The sequence below is a fragment of the Primulina huaijiensis genome, chromosome 2 (genome assembly GCF_012295235.1).
Source record: "Primulina huaijiensis isolate GDHJ02 chromosome 2, ASM1229523v2, whole genome shotgun sequence".
NCBI classification, from domain to species: Eukaryota; Viridiplantae; Streptophyta; class Magnoliopsida; order Lamiales; family Gesneriaceae; genus Primulina; species Primulina huaijiensis.
The window spans coordinates 27335928-27347179 of NC_133307.1; the positions used below are offsets into that span (position 1 = coordinate 27335928).

Below are 11252 nucleotides of genomic sequence, written 5' to 3' on the forward strand. Positions count from 1 at the left end.
CAGTGATCGAATTTAAGCACTAAATTATATAAATTAATAAGCCCTGTTTTCAAATTAGTAACATCATTTTTCGAGGACCATTATTAACATAATTTTAGATTACTTAACTTACCTTAAATCATAATAAAAAAACACATAAAAAAAAAAGAAAAATTCTACACCAGATTTTGGTAGTGGAGATATTCCTAATGTTATTTTTCTCTAAAATTACAAATGTCACCATCAAATTTGTGTTTATCTTACCTTTTACTTCTCTATGTTTATATTTTTCTTATATTGTCAGGGGTTAAGTATAATTGAGTTTTTTTTTTAAAAAAAAATATGAAAAACCTGGTAAGAGGTAAATGTATTAATCCTCAAAATAATTTATTAAAAATATATTGTGGATGTGAAAAAATAAAATTAATTTATAACACGTTTTAACTTATTTTACTTTATTTTTTATAAGCGATAATATATTTTTAAAAGATTAGGTATATAATTTAAATTTCTTATATTTTTTTAAAAAATAATGAAATATAGCCAATTTTTGAAAGACCATCACATATATTCTTATCCAAACTTTACAAAATAATAATAATAATAGTAATAATAATAATAATCTTAATGGTAATAGTTATGGGTTTTTTAAAATAAATTTAATTGCAAAATAAGACGATGTCCTTGATTTTTTTTTAAAATTTATATATAATACAAAATATGAAAAGATCGAGAAGTGTAAATTATTATCAAACAAAGACATATATCCAAGTGAAACTTTATTGTTATTACTATTTTATAAAAAAATAAGGAATTTTTTGGCCAATTTTTGTTTAAAGTTATGTAGGATTTTCCTCGGATTGTTATAGAATTAAAATCCTCCCAATTTTGTTGTACTTTGGAAAAATTATATATATATTTTTATTATAAAAGAACCCGTGATACAATGAATGTATAATTTTAATTTTAAATAAGGGTTTATCAAATCAATTGGAAATTAGTTACTACATGACCTGAAAATTAATTATAGTTAAAAATAATTATTGAGATTTCAAAATAAAATAATCATTAAGTCAATATTCAAATTTAATTTAAAATAAAAAACATGTAATGAAAATATTGAGATTATACACAATACCAATACGACTTACAATGGAAATAAAACGAAACCCGATCACATTTCGAGCTCTACTATAAATACTAGGCGCACTCTACAAATCGGTTCTCTTTCCCCGATTTCCCCCAATTTCTTCCAAACCCTCACCGCCCATTTGCCGCCTCGATTCTCCTCCGTTTGTCGCCGGAAATTGAAAATGATCACATATTTGGAAAGCCCGAGACCTAAGATATCTATTGGATCCATATATATTTCGAGGTAAATCGGGTCCAAACTGCGACCCGTCGACCCTTCTCGCGCGCGCTGTTCGTCTCTCGCGATTTCAGTCCATTTCACTGGAGATTGTGTGTTCGAGGTCGTGGGAAGCTTGTTTTCGAGTAGAGGAAGGAATCCCGACCAAAGCCAGCTCTTTCCCAGCAGTTTCAGCCGTGAACCGCCAAGTTTCCACCGCTGCGCCACCGGAAGTGAACATTGTCCCGACCAGACTGGTTTTAGTTTCGATTTGGGGTGCATCTGAAGCTCGATTTCAGTTCCTTGATCAGTTATATATAGGCTGCCCCGGGTAAGGTTAATGCTTGTTCGATTTAACTCGATTTTCGATCCCTCTATTGCACCAAAATTCATTATTTGTTGTTTTACTGTTGTAGGTACATGATCTGGTTGACTTCGAGGTAAATTCCCGTGAACCTAGATTGTTGTCAAGCCGTTTGTGTAATTTTGGGAATTTTCGAATTATACCTTTGAATAATTCGATTTTAAGTATTGCCACAAATTAATATTGCGAATTACGAAATTGGGGAAGTCTAGAACGAAGTTTGGAAACTAATTAGCCGGGACAAGATTTTTTAGAAAATATTAGTGTTGATTGAACTTTGGAAATTCTCGTGATATTTTAAGTCACGTTGAGTGAAATTATTTATTCGCCTTGTAATGAAATTAATATAGGCCAAGGATTTGAAGTTGAAAGTTGATCGTTTGTGCCGTCGTTTGAGTTGATATAGGTATGTCACGGCGGTGTAAAATAAGACGGTAAACATAAATTACGTTATAATGCATATTAATGTTTTGTTTATGTGATTCATTTGTTAAATTTCTTATAAAGGTCTCATTGGTTTTTTTGTTCTCTGTTTGACATATTACATGACATTTAGAAATAATGCATAAATATTATGACATCACATTTCTAGACCTATCTTTATTGTTAACCGATTCTGCTATTGTTATTCGGCACATATTTGCTATCGTCGCATGCTAATTTTGTAAGGAGGACAAAACATGTGACATTCTCTACATGAAAGGCTGTTGGTCGTAAAAAAAAGGACCATTTACAATATTATTAACATTTGAAATTTCAAGCATTTAACGAGGCAATCATCGGACATTGAAGACTACTGAAACTCTGAATGTTCTAATCGATCGCTCATATTCTCTAGTTTATCACAAGAATTATCTTACCGCTCTAAGTTATTAAAACTCAAGCTGAATAGAAATGATTCTGATAAACTTTCCGAGTAGTATGTATACTATAATATGCACATAGGAGCACTTCTTTTTAATATCAAATTAGTGAATCCAGTAATGAAAATGGCAATGACATATTTTTACTGTCAATTTTATACGCTCATATGTCAATAATTTTGAAAAAGTCTACATGATTTTAATTTTGTTCTTTAGATTTTTACTATATTTTTTTGTTACCTTTTTATTTGTATATCTTTTCTCTAATTGAATGCAATTATTTTCTCATTATATCAATCTCAAGGGTTGTACTTTTCTGACCATCAATAATCTGCAACTCTTTGTTAATATAGTTTTGGTTTTTTTTGTTTACTATTTTGTCACTTTGGTTATATGAAATGCGGGTGATGCATGTATGTCATAAGCATAAGGTTTTCTCTTTTATCTTTATATTACCAATCTTTTCAGAATAAGAAGCAAAACCAGTTAAATACCCATTTCACAACTTCCTTCCAAACAAGATTTTAATTTTTAATGTCCGAAATCGTGGCTCCATCGATACAGAAATAACATACGGCACGAACAAGAGAAGGAAAAAATGAAATCTATACCAAGTAGAATACCTAAGAAATATCCGAAATCGAAAGTAATCTACATGATCTGCGCCCCATCCTTGGTTTAAGTTTAGCCATCAGGGCACAGAAATACTCATGCCATGGTCTTATCTCCTGCTTAGCATACTATTTTTTTAACCTTTTAAACTGGCATTTTTTTAACCTTTTAAATTGGCACCTGACATTGTAAATGGACTCTGTCATCCATATTGGAAGGGATTTCCTAGCCTTACATTTCCTTTTTGTATCCTTATCTGTGTCTATTTTACCTACACATCATCATGTGTCGTAAAATGGTCGGAGTACTTTGAATTAACCCAGTCTTCTTCATTTTCGTGGTTTAATTTATTAGTTTGACTTCTAATCACAAGGTTTATTATATTTCAAGCAGCTTATAAATGCTTATTGATATATTTTAGTGACCTTTATTTCCTTTCTTAAAAAGTTGTTGATTGCCTTGGTGATGTAGGCGACAGAACTATTGAGCTGCATAACATGACTGAGCAGGTAAGTTATCAACAATGCATCATTTTAATTGGCTCTTATATCTATATGCTCAAAGTAGCTTTGATGATTTGCTTCATTTTCGTTTCTATCTGATTATATTAGCCACTTTCACCAAAAGATGAAAGGATTATTTCTGTAAATCCTCCTCCAAATGCTGCCATCTTGGGGGCCTCAAGAAACACAAAAGATATGCCGGCAACTTCGGAAACTAGTGGATCTCTCGCCACTACGTATCCATTCAGTTCATATAAACCTCAAGACCAGAATTATTATTTTGGAGGTTAGTGTTTTGATGTATCTCTATTGCAATGTAGGCAGTAGTATTTTCATGTATGGAAACATTCACGTTTTCAATGATAAGAAAGGTAATTTGCCCTGTTCTTGCAAGGTTGGGAATTTTATTTTCATTTTTTGTTGATGCTTACTGTCTGCATATAGTAAGATAATTGGCTAAGCATTTTGTGGATCATGGAAAACATGATTTATAGTGTGTAATGCATCGCTGTCACTGTTACTCGCCTAGACAATTGGGGACTTAAAAACTTCCGTCAATTAACTTTTACAGCGGGAAACATATTTTCCCGCACTTAATCATGTGACTCATGTTGAATTTGAAGACCATGATTGGGTTTAACGTCAGTTTTTGGAAAAGACAATTGGTAGAAAACCCCTTTGGGCTGTTGTACATTTTGTTTCTTATTACTTGTATTATTCTTGCTTCTTCTTTATGTGGCTTAGGTTTATTATCAACCCTCTCTGTCTAGGTTTCGACAATGGCAGTGGTAACTGGGACAATGCCAGCAACTTGCAAATCGTACCTCAGGTAGGTATATATAAATTTGTTGCATCTATATTATTTTACTGAAATAGAGAGCAGTGAGATGCTAAAATGTGTTTCATCACGTTTAAGGCGATGTACAACGAAAATTCTTCGCTCTTCTTCCCCCCGGGCTATGGCTTCGACTCCCAAATGGCATATGGACAGTTTCCCACATTGCCTAGCCCTTTATCGACAATAATGATTGATGGTCAGCTGTTCTCTCCACACCAAATACCTGTGACTCCGCCCTACTATCCTCCAGCTGTTTCACCTGGCCCACCACATGCTAATTCGGTGCATTCAGTTTCACAGGCTGAGTTGATGCCAGGTGGAAGTAGCAGTCAAGAAAATCCGAGTGACAGCACATTTTTTGGGCCTGGCTCAGGTTATTATCTACCTTTTGGATCTTTTGGTGGAGGGGATCTATCCGGAAATAGCGGACTTGGCCTTCAAAGTCTTTACAAATTCCCTGGAGAGTTTGGATCCAGCGAACGATTGCCAAGTCGTTCCAGTTCTCTAGACACTAGCAGGTTCATGTCTCCATTAAGTTCTGGAACTGTATACCCTCAACCAATTGGCATTCTTGGATCATATGAGCAAAATGTTGCACAGGTTTGTTTAAAATTTTCTTATAAGCTTGTACATTCTTTTCACAGTGAAAAAATAGATGCACAGCCTCCAGAACTGAGACTGACAATCATCTTTCTGCCTTTCTATTGTCATTGCTTTCATCACTGATTAAGACTCTGAAGATTATTTTTGCTAGGAACTTCAAACGAATTTTGGCTGACCTGTTAAAACTTCTACTAGAATACATAGTATATACCAAATATCTCTTTCTTAATGTGTACCAAATCTGTGTATTTTTAGCATAAAGGTGATCGATTTTACTTGACTGAAAAGTTGTAGTGTGCAGTTTGCTTTATATTTTAACGTTTTGTCATCCCACACTGCTATATATATTGCTAACTAGCATATGTTGTGTAGCATTTTTTTGGGAATATCGAATACCAGTATGAGTTACTATTGACTGAAATTTAATATAATCTTTAAACTATTTACGGAAAACCTAATTATAGACCTGCCTTTTTCTTGATTTCTAATTACATATTGGCAGGCATTTCAGGGTTTTGGAGTGACACCAAACTCCTCATCCAGACATTATGCTCATGGTAGTTCATACCAAAGTGGTTCTGGGTCTAGTTTTAGCCGAAATCAGTTTGCTATTGACAAAGGTGGAAGACGCGAAAGAGAACGGGAAACTATCAGTACTTCCGCTGATACACTAGGTACTTCAAGTGACCGGAACCGTGGGCCAAGGGCGTCGAAGGCAAAAGGCAAGAATTCCTCTGAAGAGGGGTCTGCATCAGGCATTAAAGATGTTGAGTCTACTTCTGGGTTTCAAGTCAATGAGTTTAACTCCCTAGATTTCATAATTGACTATGAACGAGCCAAATTTTTTGTTATTAAGTCTTTCAGCGAAGATAATATCCATAAAAGTATAAAATATGGTGTTTGGTCTAGTACCCCTCTAGGAAACAGGAAGCTGGATGCTGCCTACGCTGATACAAAGAAAATGGAAGGCAATTGTCCTCTCTTTCTCTTTTTCTCGGTAAGTTGATTGAATTTTTTTAACCGCCGATACCCTTTTTGATTTTACTTGCAATTCCTGCGACAGTTAAAGGTTTGATAACACGTATCTTGTGAGCTATTGTTCACTTGGTGAAAGAAGTGATAAATATAGTTCTGCATTTGAGATTGTTTAAAGTGATTCAACACCACAAGGATGATCCTCTGTTCTTTTTGGAGTCGAATAGCTGCTATAAACGAGATAAAAAGTTTGCTGTGTTTAGTGGTATTGGTATTTTGTCTTTTGGGATTGGATTGGTCTCCGATTAAGTACAGATCACGTAGGGAACTATCAGGTAACAGAGGCTAAAACTTGTTAGAAATTTCTGTGCCAAGCATAGTTGTTAAAGGCGCCTTTGAGCCTGAGGTGCAAGGCGAGACACGCACCTTATCGAAACCAGGCGCACTATTAAAATTTTAAAATAATATATTTGTATGCTATTCTTTTATTACAAAACAATATTATTGAAATAATTAAGCTAAGCAAAAATATATTATATCACAAAAATATATTTAATTATTTATCTACTACTGCTATTATCTTTCATTATTGACAGATTTATGCCTTTTATTTTTCTGATCTAGATTATTAATATTTTATCTTTAGTATGTTGTGTAGTACTGTAGCTAAGGAATCTGCTATTATTGGCAGATTCCTTACTTTATCTGGCAGATTTCTTCCTTTTATGTTCTGATCTAGACTACCATTCACCTTATTGTTTTAATGTTTTCAATTTTAATCCTGTGGCTGTGCTTTGAGATTTATTTCCTCCTTTGTTTTAACTAGAATTGCTTGATGTTACATATTTTTTGTGGCAGGAAGCTTATTCTTTTAAAATGGCTGCGTAATTACTGCAGGTTAATGCTAGTGGGCAGTTTTGTGGTGTAGCTGAGATGGTAGGACCTGTTGACTTTGAGAATGATGCTGATTATTGGCAACAGGATAGATGGAGTGGGCAGTTTCCTGTCAAATGGCACATCATAAAAGATGTACCCAACAGTCTCTTCCGCCACATACTTCTTGAAAATAATGACACCAAGCCTGTTACTCACAGTCGAGATTCACAAGAGGTATTTCCATGTTCTGGATTTATTTTTCCTGATTTAAAAAGTTATGTTTAGATTTTGATAACTGATAAAAACCAATCCAGAGATCTTAAGCTATTATAAAAGTTCTAACTGTAATTATCCTCGTTCAATTGGTTTGAGGACTCGAGAATTGCAAGGTTCCTTTCTCTGATATTTTCAGCTGTTTTCTAGATTTCTTATTTTGTTTCAAACTGATATTTATTTTGAGTAGAAGATGGTAGGAATGGGAATTTTTCATTCTCTCGACACTTGAGGTGAGTGTCCAAGAAGATACTTCAATGAAGAAGTAATAATTTCATTTGGGATGTCAGTAATGATATAGTTGCTGTGAATGCAATTGTTTCGAATTAGAATGATAGCAATATACTCATTTTATTATCAATTTTTTCAAGCGATCGATTTGGAACACACAGTAGACAATCCAGGAACTGTAGAAAATACTTTCGATTAGATTTCCAAACTTTTTAACTTTTTCCCCTCTTTTCCAGAATTGCATGTGCTAGTTGCATAACAGACGCACACAAAACACTTATGTGGTTAATCATGCATGTTTTCTTGTAATAGATGGGACAGTGTGTTAGGATAGTTGATTTGATTGGTGATCGGACTTTTAGGAATGGGGAGCATGGGGAGGTGGTCGTGTACTTTGAAGTTTCGAGTACTACGGTGGGACTGGGACCTTGGTTAAAACTGAAAAGTAGGGGGAAGGCTGGGAATCATGCAGGGAGTTTAGGTTTTTTGGATTCAATTAAATAATTGTTCTTTTTACAATCGTTGTGGCGCTTATGGAGATGTAGCATTTAGCTTCAGATGGATGACAAATTCTTGTCAGTAAATGGGATTGTTCTCATAGACGAGAAAACCTTCAAAAAGGTCTACTAAAATCATAAAATTTTCTAGTTTAAGTGGATCAGTGATACATATATTTTGCTAATTAGATAACCATTTCCATCAATTGTTACGACATTGTACTAATTTTCTCCAGGACCTTGTATCACATTCTTAATCATGAATACTTTTAACATGCAGTATTTCTTGGTGTGAAAGGCAAGTCTTTTGTGGCCGTGTAGGTTCTTATATTAGTTTTGAATACCGGATGCACGAATGAATGTTCTCACTTTTAGATTGTATATTTCCAGATTTTATTCTTTCCAACCGGTTTCATTGTTTCAAGTTTATTCATCAATCTTAATAGTTCCAATTATTGAGTATGTCTTTGACATGTTGCAATGCCATGTACAGTCGACTTATTTATCCATGAATCCTTATTTCAGGTGAAATTAGAACAGGGAATTGAAATGATCAAAATTTTCAAGAACTATGACTCGGAAACATCCCTTCTTGACGACTTCAACTTCTATGATGACCGTGAGAAGTCCTTGCTTGAGAGAAAGGCCAAACAGCGAGCCATTTCAACTGGAAATACATCAACTTCACTTGCTACTGAATCAATAAATCAACTATCAGATAATTTGACGGACACTCTCCGTTTGGATGGTGCCAAAAACCTGTCCAAGACGAAGAATTTGGAGTAGCTGGTATTGTATTTAACATGTAGCAGACTGCAGCATTTGCTTCTAGGCATTTGAATTTATCGTCAAAAGTTACTGACCGGGGAATGATATCTCATAGTAGCTGGTGTTACCCTTTTCATCGAATCTCTCTCTTCGTCTTATTTGGTTATTCGATATTTGTAGGGAAGACTAGAGGCTGAACACTGGGACAGCTCTTGTACTCTTCTTTCTTTCCTATAGTCATTTCATTTTTATTTTTCGCTATTCTTAATTTGTCTTTTATCAAGATAGGGTGGTGTAGGCATGGGAGGATTGCGAAATCCGCGTGCCGAATGCTTGGTGGTTGTATTTTTAGCTTTTCTATATTCTATATTACTTGGAGGGCAGATTGTATTAGGATGCTATGTATCAACATTCTGTATAAGCCCCTCAAAAGAGGTGGCAATTAAAATCGAATGAATGCAGCCATATTTACAAGAGAGATGTATCATTTTATGCTATTTCGAATTCATTTCAAACCATTTTTTTTATTTTCCTCGTTTGGAAGAAAAAAAATTGATTTTGGAAATAATTTTAATGAAATTTCCTTCTGTTTTCATAAAATTGTGGGCGAATTACCGCGGTTGAAACCATCAGTAATTTAATGGATATTCGATACAGTTTAAATGTGTTCAAGCTTGAGTAAGATTAAACAATTTTTATAAATAACAATCGGATTGGTTAGGATTTTGATAAAAACTACATGTTTATCATTTTTGCTAAATAATGAATTACTAGAACAAACTATTCGTAATTAAAAACCAAACCATTGGATTCTGCTCAGCTTGGTTTGGATGATCCTGTTACCAAGGCGTGCATTAAATCGAAGCATTTTTTTTCGTGATATACCAATCAAAATAGAGGAATTAAACCACATGTTCCACGGCTATTGCTGGCCCGTCAATTCATTTGAGTTACGGTCTCCTCTAATTCTTCATTGGACGGTTTGGATTGATTACACCGTTCTTTCCAAACTAAAATATAAAAGGTCTCGGTGCGACCTTGCTTGGTCAACAAAGGGCTCCAAATGTAAAAGCTGTGGGAGAATTCGAGAGAAAGATAGTCGATGTTGTTCTCTTTAATATTCCCCTCAACACTGACTCTCTTTCGACTTCATTTTCAAAATTTTTATTATAGTTGTTACAGTCGCTGAATCAGCTATTGGATCCACTTTGGGAAGCTTAGGTTAGTGAATAAGCTAGAAGGAAGCAAAAGAAGGGGCATACTGACGATTTTTGACTTTGACATTTTTCAAATAAAATATTTTGATTATTTTAAAGAATTTGAAGAATATATAAATTTTCTAAACTGCATGTTATAGAAATTAAACCATGTGAAAAATTGAACTTTCAAAGCAAAAAAAAAACTAACAATTGAAGCTTTTAATACAAGTATTTGAGCTCCAAATGAGAATGAAATACAAGAATGCAGGCAGTCTTACAGATAAACCATTTTTTGCACTATACTCGGATCTCCGTCATTTTCTCCAAAGCATTCACAGACAAGAGAGGGTAATTTACTCGATAAGAATCCATTTACATTATATTCACTCAACAAAGAACATAAACGTAAACTACATGTTAAATTTCGCAATGAATTTGTTCTTCTCAACAGTTTCCTCGGCCGAAACATCTACAAAACCTGCAATGAAAATATGATTCTTATTGAAAGAGTATGGAAAATTATATAAAAATCTAGTTTTATCCCTGTATCAACGACAGGGTGGCGAGAAGCATCTTGAAGCCAAAAATATCGAGAGACACAAAATATATAAATAAATAGGATCCGCCAAAACAGGAACATCAAAGTTCATATTTCATCATGTTATCATTCCAGCAAAGGAGTAAATCATTACATATGAGAGACAATACCATATTTATTTGATTCCTTCTTAGTTTCTGATCGAGGATCCTCAACTTCTGTTGCAGATACATCAACAGTTACAGGCTTACAGCTTGAGTTGAAGTTCTAGGTGAATCTGACGAGGGAACGGAAAGGGTGATCCACGAGAAAAGGCAGTATTACCATATGGGTATTCTGCGTATTCATCTTCCCCGAGTCCATGTTTCAAAGCTTGTTCCATTGCATATTTCTGTAACATGAGAGGCTTAAACCAAAAAAATAAATAAGAGCTATGACTCATGCATGGGAAGCTAACATAATTCATCTGTTTCTCTGAACGTCAATTTATTTCTCCATATGTTGTTAATATAACCTAAAAATGATGCAGTCACGTCACATATAGATGACTCAATAATAGTTGACATAAAAATCGAACAATTACAAACTATATACTACCAAATCTGCAAACAGAAATACGACAATGGAGATCATGTACTCCAGCCATGTAGCCAGCTCATCATTATTGATACGACAAAAGAAGTGCATTTTTAAATACCGAAGAGCTGTAAAATAACAGAAAAACGCAGCAAATTAGGGAACACAGATTTTGTAACCCATCTTTGTTCTTCCAGCTACCTTAAATA

The 11252-nt window shown here is 34.2% G+C and overlaps 1 protein-coding gene across 6 annotated transcripts; it reads left to right on the forward strand.

The window, feature by feature from the left end:
• The first annotated feature begins 1178 nt into the window (after positions 1–1178).
• LOC140971193 (YTH domain-containing protein ECT4-like) lies at positions 1179–9200 on the forward strand. 6 transcript variants are annotated; one of them, XM_073433320.1, is made up of 10 exons: positions 1180–1658; positions 1744–1767; positions 2042–2097; positions 3638–3675; positions 3778–3955; positions 4440–4498; positions 4586–5107; positions 5613–6107; positions 6983–7195; positions 8488–9200. In XM_073433320.1, exons 4-10 carry the CDS (start codon positions 3664–3666, stop codon positions 8746–8748), a joined length of 1740 nt encoding a protein of 579 aa, XP_073289421.1. In that variant the 5' UTR covers positions 1180–1658; positions 1744–1767; positions 2042–2097; positions 3638–3663; the 3' UTR covers positions 8749–9200. The 6 variants fall into 6 exon arrangements, with proteins under 6 accessions (XP_073289425.1, XP_073289421.1, XP_073289422.1 ...); XM_073433324.1 differs by lacking the exon at positions 2042–2097 and having other exon boundaries at positions 1179–1658; positions 5622–6107; XM_073433321.1 differs by lacking the exon at positions 2042–2097 and having other exon boundaries at positions 3614–3675.
• Positions 9201–11252: the final 2052 nt, after the last annotated feature.

What these genes read in the sequence shown, in the direction of transcription:
- LOC140971193 (XM_073433323.1), top strand. An exon ending in ACTTGCAAATCGTACCTCAG is followed by an intron (nt 4,499 to 4,585) that starts GTAGGTATATAT and finishes ATCACGTTTAAG; the next exon opens with GCGATGTACAACGAAAATTC. An exon ending in CTCTCTTTCTCTTTTTCTCG is followed by an intron (nt 6,108 to 6,982) that starts GTAAGTTGATTG and finishes TAATTACTGCAG; the next exon opens with GTTAATGCTAGTGGGCAGTT.